The 13,170-nt window shown below is 32.5% G+C and overlaps 2 protein-coding genes across 5 annotated transcripts; both read right to left on the bottom strand.

Moving 5' to 3' along the window:
* Window positions 1–1,712: 1,712 nt before the first annotated feature.
* On the bottom strand, window positions 1,713–5,594 carry LOC146932941 (PPR containing protein). 4 transcript variants are annotated; one of them, XM_085704662.1, is made up of 8 exons: window positions 5,195–5,594; window positions 4,778–5,110; window positions 4,469–4,631; window positions 3,779–3,902; window positions 3,412–3,468; window positions 2,808–3,065; window positions 2,327–2,415; window positions 1,713–2,120 (listed from the first exon to the last, which is right to left on the bottom strand). In XM_085704662.1, the coding sequence occupies exons 1-8, from the start codon at window positions 5,439–5,441 to the stop codon at window positions 2,021–2,023; spliced, it is 1,371 nt and encodes a 456-aa protein (XP_085560788.1). In that variant the 5' UTR covers window positions 5,442–5,594; the 3' UTR covers window positions 1,713–2,020. The 4 variants fall into 4 exon arrangements, with proteins under 4 accessions (XP_085560788.1, XP_085560787.1, XP_085560789.1 ...); XM_085704661.1 differs by having other exon boundaries at window positions 1,721–2,120; window positions 4,778–5,113; XM_085704663.1 differs by having other exon boundaries at window positions 2,069–2,415; window positions 4,778–5,113.
* A 2,620-nt stretch (window positions 5,595–8,214) lies between these two features.
* LOC146932940 (vacuolar ATPase subunit F family protein) lies at window positions 8,215–11,788 on the bottom strand. Its single transcript, XM_085704660.1, has 5 exons — window positions 11,672–11,788; window positions 11,205–11,276; window positions 9,898–9,979; window positions 9,204–9,286; window positions 8,215–8,578 (listed from the first exon to the last, which is right to left on the bottom strand). The coding sequence occupies exons 2-5, from the start codon at window positions 11,265–11,267 to the stop codon at window positions 8,414–8,416; spliced, it is 393 nt and encodes a 130-aa protein (XP_085560786.1). The 5' UTR covers window positions 11,268–11,276; window positions 11,672–11,788; the 3' UTR covers window positions 8,215–8,413.
* Between the last annotated feature and the right edge of the window lie 1,382 nt (window positions 11,789–13,170).

Below are 13,170 nucleotides of genomic sequence, written 5' to 3'. Positions count from 1 at the left end.
TTTAACGATTCTTTTTATACAAGTTTAGAACACTATGAAAGGTTCATTTACTAAAATCTATAATTTTTTAACATGAAATAAATTAAATATGAATTTTTTAAAACGACAAAAGTTTAAGATATAAGTAACAAAAATATGGACCTAGAAATCAAATTTTTGCGATATTTTTTTCGGAGGACCTTTTAATAACGTTCTTAACACGCCTGTAAAAAATTGTTGAAAAACTTAAGAGTTTAAGCATAAATTAAACAAATTTGGATTGAGTAAGGACTAATAATGAGTGCAGAAATTTTTTGTAGGGATTAAAAATGCTATTAAAATTAAGTAAGGACTAAACTTACAAGGTCGCAATTTTGTAGGGACCAAAAACATAATTAACCCTTTATTTTTTATTTTTGACCAAAGAATGCATTTATTTTGAATTGTTTATGTTTATCATATCAAACATTCGGTTGACTCTAAAAAAGTCGCTGATTATTTCAACAATAGCCGAGGAGATATCACCGAGTTTGGGTCCATCATGGAAAGTAGTATCTACTTCCTTAACAACTTTTTAACAAACTCTCATGTCGAGTTTATTAGGAGGCAAGCAAATGAGGTTGCTCATACTTTAGCTAAGGCAGCCACATCTAGTACTAGCTTCCAAATCTTTGATGATATTCCAACATGTATTACTGATCTGATTTTTAATGAAATGATATAATTTACTCTCTCAAAAAAAAAATATCAAACATTCGGCAATCTAGTCACTGAGCTTATCATGGTGACTATAATTTTACGAAGACTTTCTTAAAAAAAAAAGGTTAATTATGTTTCCAGTCCCTATAAAATAGCGACCTTGTAAGTTTAGTCCTTATTTAATTTTAATAGCATTTTTAGTCCCTATAAAAAAAATTTACTTATAATTTTAGTCCCTGCTAAAACAAAGTTTGATTAATTATCCTTAAACTCTTAAATTTTTGAACAATTTTTTTGAGACAAGATTAAAACACTATGAAAGGTTCGTTTACTAAAATTTAGAATTTTCAGACATGAAATGAATTAAATAAGAATTTTTTAAAACGACAAAAGTTAATGATAAAAAGTAATAAAATCTGAATGTAGAAATCAAATTTTGCGATAATTTTTTGCGGAGGAACTTTTAGTAATGTTCTAAACATGTCTGCAAAAAATTGTTCAAAAATTTAAGAGTTTAAGCATAAATTAAACAAATTTGAATTGAGTAGGGACTAATACTCAGGGCAAAAAAACAAAATTAGGGACTAAAAATGCTATTAAAATTAAGTAAGGACTAAACTTACAAGGCCGCTATTTTATAGGGACTAGAAACATAATTAACCCAAAAAAAAATGTTTTTTACAAAGACTAGCATTTTCGGCTGTCTAAATAATCGCAATTCGCAACCATTTAAAACCAAAGAAAAAAATAATGGTTCTGTCAACAGAAGGAAAAAAAAAATGCATCATGAAAAGTGGGCGCATACAGACAAAAAAAAAAGAGAGAGGATATTTTATCCATGTTAATTTAAGTTAAAACCAAAGAAAAAAATAATGGTTCTGTCAACAGAAGGAAAAAAAAAATGCATCATGAAAAGTGGGCGCACACAGACAAAAAAAAGAGAGAGGATATTTTATCCATGTTAATTTAAGTTCAATTCATTACACTTGATCAAAAAAAGTTCAATTCATTACGGTTTAAGTGAATAAATAGAGTCATGTTAACAAATGTTAATGATATTGTTTAACGAACCTAAATAAATAAATTTTACTTGAAATTACAAGTCAAACACACGTGAAAGTTATAACTATGAAATTCTATATGCAAAAGTTACCACTTTTGATTACTAATACAGTGGAAATTTGTTGGCATTTTCCATAAATAAAATCGAGAAGTCAAAAGAGACAACCAAATCTGGACAGAATTTGAGCTACTAGTCTGTATAGCATCTTCTTCCAATTGAATCCTATAATTCCTTCATACCTTAAACAAGGTGACAACACACCACTTTTATCCATGTGGTTTAATTAGCAAAAATATGGTCAGTAACGTAGCCAAAGAGCCGAAAATGTAAACTTGATATCTTCAAGCTATCGGCTTCTTGAAGTTCTGTATTGACAAAGCTGGCAAACGTGCAATCCCGATTGATTAATTACAAATATTTACACAGACTACAACATTTCAAGTCAAAACTGAACTATTTTTCTATTTATCCTAAATACATTTCTTAAAACTAAGAATACTATGTAAAACCAGTCATATCGTAAAAAACTTTGAATACACCTGTGATCAAAAGAATGATGAGGGACAAATCTGTCATATTCCTAACCTCTTTGAACCACATTCGGAGCAAAACTTTGACGTCTCCCTCAAATAGGGTGCCCCACATTCATCGCAAAACTTCGCAGGACTTGGTGGCTGTGCAGCATCATATAGTTCAGAATAAGATAAAATAGTTCTATGATATATCAAACAGCTAAAATCATTCAAATCAATTACTTTGGTCAAGTGTTTCGCATAGCATTATAGAAATATTCAATCTATTCGCTTCATCATGCACTGTAGGCCCATTATCACACTGCTATAAGTAAGCAGTCCTATTGAGGGTTGAGAAATGCAAAACAAGTTTTTGCTTATGTCTAAATGTTGAAAAAGAAATGTTGAAAAAGCTGAGTGTTAACCAAGCATGCAATTAGACTTAGAGAAATGACACAACAACATAGATGCAAGTTGAATATCAAAAACATTATCATTGTTTTATAAAAAGTTCCATCATCAACATTGAAACATAATCTAGCCAATAAACTCACCATCATGTGCAAGCGTCCTCCGACATGGCCACCTGTGAAAGATTGTAAGCAACTCATCTGTTGAGATATTGATGGCTGGTGAGAATGAGAAATTTCAGATAGGTGTGAAGGGGGGCCATTTTGATGGTTATGAGAATAGGGCCCTGCATGCTGACTTTGGTGCATAGTTTGATTGTTCTGGAGACCAGGGTGAAACTGGGGTTGATGTGCCAGTGATTGCATGTGATGTTTGCCGAGGGCTTGATGCTGACTTTGTGGCTGGGAAATAAAGTCCCACGTCAGTATAAAATTATCGTTAGAACTTTGAAGTAACACTTAAAAAATAAAACCCAAGACCCACCCCAAGAAACAGGTAGCAGAATCAAGGTATAGATAGACATGCAAATACGATGAACAGACTCAATTTTCAGAAACACCGAAAGAGAGAAAAGTAACAGAACATCAAATATGAGCCAACTTAAATTTAATGGAATCATTGACTTCATCTGCATTTTTGCAGTCCAAACCAGAAAATCAAACTGAAGTGAAAAAACAGCATTCACCATCCATCCCATATGATGACAAATTAACAAAAACAATAATATATTAACTTTATAATACTTACTGAGCGATATCCTTGAGTAGTATTCAATGTCGTAGAATTGTCTGCACCAGGATAACTCTGTAAAAACAAATCAAATGTCAACATCATAATGTTTAGGACAAGAAACTGCAGCAATTACCATTTATGCAACCTTTGAATAGTATTACTATTCCATTTAGTATAATATATATCATGACATATCAATCATTATACAGTGCAGCAGCAGATGCCAAAGCACATTATATTCATATTCATAGCCAACATGTGCTAGTAAAATATTTCCATAGCGGCACTATTTAGACATTGCACACAAAACTGAAGTAGCTTACGTATTGAGCATCTTAAAAACAGCACTTCATTTTCCAAAATGAGGCAACAGCATTCTTACAGGGATATCGGGGATATTTGGAAGTGAAATTGATGCACCACGCCTATACTTGTGTCTTGGAGAGTAAAATTTATAATCGTTAGCTGAGATTGCTACTTCACTCCGACCAGTCAATCTTTTAAACCTAAAACAAAAAACAAAGCAAGTGAGACCAAGCCTGTACCTCATTATAACTGTGATGTTATTACACACATTAGTAATAAAAGGGAACAGGCAAGCATAGCATCAGAGAGCTGTCACAAGTTCAATTAAAATTGACACAATAATTTCATAAAAAAAAAATGACATAATAAAATGCTGGTATACAACGGAACTACAGATAAAATACAAGTTCTATTTCTTAGGTCTCGCATTCTGAAAGTAGAAAGTAAAAACAGCATGGTACCAATTTTCAATCTCTACATACAAAAGAAATCCAAACGAAAGAGACCCACAAAATTCAAATACATTAAAAAAAAAGGAACTAATATCCACCAAGATATAGAAAATAGACAAATCGCGACTGCAAATAATTCATCCTATAGGCCTATATAGCTTAGTATAATAATTAACAGATTAAATCTAAATATGTAAGCAGCCATAGCAGATCATCAGCTAAAATGAAAACATATCAATAAGCAAAAGGAAAAAACTAATTGGGGTCGGCTGCTTGGATCAAATAAAAAAGAAACACTACAACACGCAACTCACCACTCAGCGTCATCAATAGGCACAGAATTCGGTCTTTCAACAATTTTCAATCCATTCACTACCACAAAGCGAACACGCTTCTCTTCTTGTATAACTAGTTCCGGAAACCTAGTCCTCGTCTCGGTTGAAGTTGCCAATTCTCTTCTCTTATATGTACAAGGTCCTGTTGAGATAAAGAAAACAATAAATGTTAAAACCAATATATCATATGACCAAATACAAACGAAACATTAAATACACAATAAAAAATTTCCACTTATAAAAGCAAATGAAATCTAATAATCTACATAGAAAGGACAGGTTAAAAACCTTTTTTAGGAAATTTCTTAGCAAGTCTTCTATACAAACCACCAGCAGCTTCAAGAGCAACACCAATTGATTTATCGCGAATGCCATTCAACGAAGCAAGCCTAATATTAACTTCATTAACCAAACACTCATACATATTAGCTACATACATCAAAGGCAACGCAAAATTCGGATCTCCTTCATACCGAACCTCTCTCGTCCTCCTCTTGTTCATTTTATCTTGATCACCATAATCAACATCCGTATCAACCACTTCAATCACATGATCATGGATAAAATAATCCATCACAATTTGCATAAACCTCGCTCTAGCTGATTCAATCGGCGAAACATCTACTTCACAAATTCAACAAAAATAAAAATCAATTAACCACATCATTTGATCAACAAACTGAAGAAGAGATTGTAGAATGTTACCGTCAATGGTTAAGATATCGTAGAATGTTCTAGAAGATTCGCTTGTTTCGAGACTAGACCGATCTTCGTCGATTTCTGTACTGTGAAGTGGCAAACAGACGGTGGCGGCGTGATCTTCGGCGGTGGTGATGTCGTCGATGGAAGGGGCGGTGGTTCGGGTATCAACGGAGTTGAGGACGTGGAGAGGGCTTTCGATGAAGGAAGTGGGAGAGTTGAGGTTGTAGTGTTCCGGAACCCTAGTGCTCATTTTCACGGTGGTTCGGTAAATTGGTTCGGAGATTGGTGTGGGATTAACGGATATCCGAACTTGAATTGGGAGATAAGAAAAGGGAAGAGTGGAGAGTCCAAACCTGAGGTTTCTGGTGCTCAAAGCTGTATCCAAACCTCAGCTCCTTTCCACAGCAACCCTTTGACTCTACCATACCTCATTTATTTTCTTCTTTTCATTTTTTTAATTTAATTATGTAGTAATTTGTTACGTTGCCTCGTAAATATTTCAATAAACGTTTACAAAGCAAGATAGATCGTACAAACTTTTTTGATTCAACTGTTAGAATTATGTGTATGTTAGAGGGAGTAGACAAATCACATGAAGTGATTATATCCTAAACTTGTAATTTTAGAGTTTGATGGAAAGTAAACATGTTTTACATGGTCATCAAATAGTTTGAGGCAAAGTTTAGGGTGCGTAAGTAAGGTATGTCTTATACGGCACGCAAGATCTTAAATTCGTATTTAAAAAAAAAAAGGAAAAAGATTACAAAAACTTCTTTCTAAACTCTATAGTAGATGGAAACTGTTTAATGAAATTGTATAAACCTAATCTAATTAACCAAATTTAACAATTGAATTAGCTTTGGTAAAAAAAAAAAAAGAAGAAGATAGATTGGCTAAATTTATTTCACACAAAATAGACATTTAGGGGGGTGTATTAGATTAGGATTTTGAAGGACAATTTTTGCTTAAAAAAGTCTCAAAGATTTTAAAAGATTTTGTAGGATTTTAATGACTTTCATGATTTTAAAAGACAATCAGGATTTTCAATTTGGATTTCAATGGATTTACATCATAAGATTTTAAAGGATTTTATGGATTTATAAGATTTCAAAAGATTTTATGAATTTTAAGGACTCATTGAAAAGAAATGATTACAACACACTCTCTATCATAATATTTTGAAAACATACTCTTATTTTTTATTTTATTTTTATGAGAGATAGAGAGAGGGGGAAGAGAGGAGGGAGAGAAGGGGGAAAAGAGAGGAGAGAGAGGGGAGAAGAGAGAGAGAGAGATATAGAGAGGGAGAAGAGAGAGATGGGAGAAAAGAGAGAGGAGAGAGAGAGAGAGAGAGAGAGAGAGAGAGAGAGAGAGAGAAGGGAGAAGAGAGAGACGAAGAGAGAAGGGAGAAAAGAGAGGAGAGAGGGAAGGGAGAAGAGAGAAGGAAGAAGTGATAAGAAAGAGATAGTAAAAACTTTTAAAGAAAAACAATCCTAAGAAATCTTATGTCTTCGTGAAAGACTTTTTTTTGTTAAAATTTCACTAGAAAATCCCACAAAATCCATCAAAATCTAATTTATTAAACAATCCTTTGAAATTTGAATGATTTTGAATACCATGAGACTTTTTTTAAGTGATGAAAAGTTTTGATTGAATACCTCAAGACTTTTTTAAAATGACAAAGAATCTTGATTGAATACCACAAGACTTTTTTTAAATTGCAAAGAGTCTTGATTGAATACCATAAGACTTTTTCATAATTAAAAAGTCTTTTAAAATCCCTCAAAATCATAATCCAATACATCCCCCTTACTTTCTATAAAAAATCCGTAGCAGTAAGGATAAAATTATGTTTATTTTGACACTTATGTCAATAGACTTTCATTAACTATAAACAAGGAATACGATTTTTGTCAAAAAAAAAACAAAGTAATGCGATAAAATTTGTACCAAAAAAAAAAGTAGTACGATAAATTTGAGCAAAGGTATAGTGTTAATAAGTTAAGGAAACATTTAAGCAGTCCTAAATTTCATGAGATTAGAAGAATTTGAGCTTGCAACGGCAGCCAACAGGATCCTTGTCTAAATCGAAGATCACCTTTTACAATCTACCAAGATACTCAAATATTAAGGCATGTCAATGAATTGAGATTTTAAGAGACTATTTTGATCCTCTCAAAAAAAAAAAAAGAGACTATTTTGATTAAAAAAAAAAGTCTAAAAGATTTTAAAAGGGATTGTAGGAATGCATTCATTTTTAAGATTTTTTTTTTGAAGTTTTTGTACAATCAAGATTTTAAATTTTGGAAAAAAGTCTTCAAATTGTTGTCAATAAGGTGACAAATATATCTATTGTTGTCCTAAATTTTGCAAAATGTCTCAGACCAATGAATTTTTGGGTCAAGTCGAGCAAAAAATATTGAGATTATTTTTTTTCCAGCGTAATCCACATTTTATACCAGGTAATGGATCGTAAGGAGATCATAAAAGCTTGCAACATAGGAAGACAACATCTGGCTCAATGGAATTTGGAAAGGCTTGACCGTGGATGCTACACAGCCAATTTATTCGTCTCAGTTTAAAGGACAGGATTGTTCTAGTTGAGGCTGGAAGTGATAAAGCTTTGGAAATGAACAAGGCTGAAAAAACATGGTTCATGTTACTTGGTCAGTAAACGGATTAGACAATGCAGTATGGTTATAGGGTGAAGACCAAAGAGGAGTAGAGTCGGAGTAAGGAGAGACATTTTTTAGTTGTTTTAGACAGAAATACTTCTTTAGAGGAGTTGAGGCTCTAATACTTCATTGCACGAGCTAAGACACTCTTCTGCTTTTAACATTATTCTTACACCATTCTTGTTACTGGTATTCTAGTCAGAGATCGGTGTTTGTGACGAGAGCCGGATCACATTTAGATGAAAACAATGCATTTGGCGGTCATTAAAGAACACTACCCTAACTAGGTCATAACATGCAATCTTCAAATCAGATGGCTGAAACTTGAAATTACTCAGAAAGCAACGATTAAGTGCACAATTGATAATATTTCATCCAAGGTAACCATAAATTAGCCCATCTTGAAGATCTATGACAGGATTTTAAATTATAACCAAACAATACAGATCATTCAAGCTACATAGAACTTGTGAACTTCAAGAGATTATTGACCATAATGTACAAAGCAAAACAACAAACACCCTGAAAGCTGCAATCAAAGGATGATTCAACGTCTATCACCTGCCACTGATTCAGCATTGAAGAGATACTTCACCCGTGAAAGAACTGAATCATGAGCAGGATCATAAGGGTGGTCTTTTGAAGGGATTTCAAGAATTGCAGGAACTGGCTTGTTATAACTATCAACCAAAAACCTTATCATATTTGCAACCTGCATAGTCAAAGAAATTATAAGATATAAATAACCCAAGATTGTAACGGCCAAATAAGCAAGAAGGTTTTCTAAATAGGAACCGGGTGCATGAAATAGTTTTTAAATCCCAGCTAGGATATCACAATGGCTGAATGAGCTAAAAGGACGGATCCAAATATCCAACTAATAACTGATCCAACAGTGAGAAACCAATGACCATATAAACTAGTCAACATTTTTTTGCAATAATATAACTTGTCGACATTTAAACCCAAAGGATGGCTATCGAAAGAAGTGCCAATTTTATGATTGAATCTCACTGGTACTGTCACATTGGTCTGTCAAATAAAATCTCCAGTTATCCAGCATTATTCATTAACCTCATGTAAGTTTTGGAACCTGATGCAGTAGATAATTAAAATATTCCCTCCAGATTTTCCCTAACAATAGTGTTGATTACCAAACAGAACATGTGTTAAACTATAATAGGTAAGGATAAGTAAAAAGTCTTTTGGACGTAATAAGCTGATGTCTCAGGCCGTAGGAAGTAGGAACTAACAGTAGCAGGTATGGTGTTTTACTTAACTAAGAAGCAAGAACAAAACAGCCTGAATCATTTTTATGGCCATGAAATATGACTTACAAATTGGCTAATCAGCACAATTGCAATATCCTCCCGTGTTGAGAATTCTTTGAATGCATCCTCGATTTGTTTGACAGTCGTTTCTGAAGATCAAAATCAAGAGTTAAAACAAAAAACTTCCGTCAAATCAATTTGTTTTGAAACTGAGCAAGAAATTACCAGGAATATTTTCAGAACTTGACACGCTATTCAGAGAGAAAAAATGATGCTATATTTAAAATAAAAATAAAAAATGATGCTATCTTATCAATCTGTAGTGAGTAATCCAAGTACTACCCAAGGTTCAAGTACCAATTAACCTCAGTTTCAGGGCACCTACTAATAACCTTTGCATAAAAAAATAGCCCATGCCCAAAATAAGTATTCTACGGTTTTTCTGGGGAGTGTCTAAGCTATGAAATGTATTAAAGATAAGGTTTGTGGAAATCACAACATTTCTACACATCCTATATAGGAGAGACATATCCCCATGCTTATTTACGAGGTCCACGATATACAACAGTAAGTCTTTATAAAACATAAAAGAACACATGTACTATTTTTATTGGACATCTACCACAATCAGAAAATTAGGTGAAAAGGCAGGGAGTCTCCACATGAACATGATGCACAGATTAACAGGAAAAAATTGTATGGGGGAATTCAAAACTAGCCCTCATAAATAATAGTAAGTAAATATAGTTTAGTGACTTACTTGAATCCACAATAAGGTAATTTGTCTTCCGACGTATGTCAACGTTTCCCACTCCAGCCAAAAGAAACCCAACTATGGTATCCTGTGGAAAATAAAATTGAATTCAAAATCTCAGAACATTTTAATCATTTCAATCATAATGAATACCAATTACAAAAAAAAAAAAAAAAAAATCTAAAATGGAATTGGGAAATGATATGAGCAAAATTAGAATATAAAAAAGAGAAGCTCAAAGAATATAATATCTCACTAGTTATTCAAATTAATAGGGGCCAGTTGTAATGTTCAATTGCCGACTGAACTATATCTGATTTTAAGATTAGAAAACTTATAATGTCAAAAGATTATTATACTTTCAGTTTTCAGCCATAGGGATATTTTAGTGCGGTGCTGCTAGGACTGTATAGTTAAGTATATAGTCATATACTCATGTCCAACACTCCAACTGTCATTGTATGGATTTTGGCTTTGGGGGAGTTTGTGTTTTATTTCCTTATTTCAGGGTTCCGTTTATACTAGTAATTGGCTAGATTTGACTTAGAGTAATTGGACCTGCAGTTTCAGACTGCTTGGTACAAATCACAGGGTACTTATACTCCTATTTCATTAACAAGGCAATCAAAAACATCAATAAAATACCAGCTTATATAATATGGAAGTATATTGCTCCTCCTTGACTATGTGTGATGCAATCAAACTCAATGTATGATGATTTTCTTCTTTTCCTATGATCTCTAAATCCCTTTCTTCAATTTTATCAGAGAGACAAATTTAGTTTCTTTGGATGAGGACGACCTCACAATTTCCTATTTCATTTAAATCCTGTTAATTTTTGCTAGAATCTATTTAAGGAAAACTCAATTAATAAAAAAGGAAATCAGTGGTTTTAGGCAGCATCTGAAATGTCGTCAATCTGACTTCTTAAGTCATCTTATGGCTGAAAGTCCCTTCCTCGAGAACCTATCCATCCACTTATTTTCTAAACCCTGAATTTGATCCTTTCAAGAGAACCTAAACCTAACCTATTAAACCCCAAGCCTTCTAGTACTCCACACCAGGAAAATGTACAATAATAGTTTGTTTTCTTAAGAAGTGTGCAGTGGTGCATAATGAGTTGTACGCCAATAGCAAAATAGATCTTTAAAATATCACAAAATTCTCTAGCAGCGAACTTATATTAGCTAAGATGATTTTGCGGCTAAACCCTATTCAATCATGCATCCTAGTTATCATATCATCTGATTTGACATTCTTTTAGACAACATATCACTGATAAGAAAGTATATACAACATGGGCACGCGCTTACCTCGTCAGCAATCATGGCAATAAGTGATGAATTGTTGGCAGGAATCGGAACTCTGTTGGCCATATCGAATAGCTGAAGACAAATACAACGAATAGCATTGATGAATAAAATGCATAATATCCCTTGATTACTATGAATCAATTCAGCATCAACTTGAAAGCTTAACAATAGGTTTTTTATTTCTTCATACAAATTCACAATTCAGAGTATAAACTAATGACAGATCTTACTCGCTGTTGATCCAAATCGAGAAAAAAAAAGGTTGAAATAATGTTAAGATCTATAGATTGAAAACAGAATGCGAATTGGAACAATTTGATCGGAGATTAAAGTGATGATCTAAATGAATTACGTGTTGAAAATGGTTATAAGAAGATCGAGATCGACGTAACAAGTGTGAGCATCAAAAGAACTGAATTAAAAAATTTACAAGTTGGAGAGCAAAGGAAAGGATGAATAGAACGCACCGGATGCGACAGATGAGATGGAGACGGCGGAGCGTGACGGAGACGGGAGGAATCCGGTCTGTTTCGAGAGCTGCTAATTCCCACACGCACTCTCAAAGCTAGTTAGTTTCAACTCTTATCTTTTTTATTTTTATTTTGCATTTGCACACTTTATATTATATTAACTTTTAAGAAGTTGAATGCACAACTTTTCATGCGTATATTTCTTTAACAAATTCCTTAACATGTGTCCTTGAGGGCACAAGTTAACATTTGCCTTATAGTATTTTCAATTCTTTTTTATTTATACGTTTATATTATTTTCTCCTGAAAAAAAATGTCTATTATTTTCAATTAACTTTCGACCAACAAAAAATAAGTTTTTTTCCTCAACGAGTTTAACTCGACTAGTAAAGACATTGTATTATATATATGGGTGCTGCTAACCGGTGCTTCGGGGAACTGGTTAAGTATACCATAAAAGAGAATTATTACCATAAAAGGAAACTGTTTTTGACTTTATTATAAATTAATTACACAATTTCAATGCATTAACTACTATATAATTTCCTTTTTCATAACCTTAACCAATGCCCCGGGCACCGGTTAGCATTTCCATATATATATATATATATATATATATATATATATATATATATATATATATATATATATATATATGTCTATATATATGTCTATATATATATATATACACACACACACGGGTTTAAAGCTGGACTTCCCACTTATACATTTAATAGGTGAATTTACCAACTAAACTAGTTGAAAAAAGTAGGTCTTTTTACAGGGTCGAATATTGTTTTTTTTTTTTGGTTTAGTAGCATAAGAGCTAGATTTCATACATTTAAATGTGGATAAATGAGGTGTTCAGAGTTCGGACCCCGACCCCTGCATAAATTATGCAATGTCCCTACCAATTGAGTTAGGGGACATCAAATATTTTTTTAAATAAAGTGCATGTTCCTTATATTATCAACGATTGTTTTTATTTTATTGGAATTTAATTAATTTTTAATTGATAATTTAGATAGTATTAAAAAATTAAAAAATAAGTTCATTGATGTGTAAAAATAAAAGAAAAACATCAGCGCAAAGTGATGTATCCCCTTTGTATAATAATACTAGCAAAAAGACATGCACTATCGAGTTTGTCTGTCCTCTTTTTTTCCTACGCTAATGTGTGTGTATATTTTGTTATGCTTGTTTGTATAGTTTTGATTACATTTTAAAAAAATTTAAATATTAATGGAAATTATTCGTATATCGATTTATCTACAAATTATTGTCAAAGTATATAACGAAATTATTCATCATCTCGACTTATTTTGGTTTGTCTGTATATAAATTAAAATAATAAATAACGATGATTTTCTTATTGATTACATTTATAGTGACATATACTTGATATAGTTTGTCACAATTTTTTTTAAGGATAAAGTAAAAAAATGGACATATACTCGTATCATTTTTGTCACACGATATATTTTGTGGTAACAAAA

This window comes from Medicago sativa, chromosome 4 (assembly GCF_051527215.1).
Source record: "Medicago sativa cultivar Bolivia chromosome 4, Bolivia_mono, whole genome shotgun sequence".
Classification (NCBI taxonomy): domain Eukaryota; kingdom Viridiplantae; phylum Streptophyta; class Magnoliopsida; order Fabales; family Fabaceae; genus Medicago; species Medicago sativa.
This window is presented reverse-complemented; position numbering and strand designations above follow the sequence as displayed.

Coding starts and splice junctions, on each gene's coding strand:
- LOC146932941 (XM_085704661.1), bottom strand. CDS start 5,441: ATGAGCACTAGGGTTCCGGAACACTACAACCTCAACTCTCCCACTTCC. Junction 5,114..5,194: donor CGATATCTTAACCATTGACG/GTAACATTCTAC, acceptor GAATTTGTGAAG/TAGATGTTTCGCCGATTGAA. Junction 2,121..2,326: donor TCCGAATGTGGTTCAAAGAG/GTTAGGAATATG, acceptor CACGTTTGCCAG/CTTTGTCAATACAGAACTTC.
- LOC146932940 (XM_085704660.1), bottom strand. CDS start 11,267: ATGGCCAACAGAGTTCCGATTCCTGCCAACAATTCATCACTTATTGCC. Junction 9,980..11,204: donor TTGCCATGATTGCTGACGAG/GTAAGCGCGTGC, acceptor TATTTTCCACAG/GATACCATAGTTGGGTTTCT. Junction 8,579..9,203: donor TTGTGCTGATTAGCCAATTT/GTAAGTCATATT, acceptor TTGACTATGCAG/GTTGCAAATATGATAAGGTT.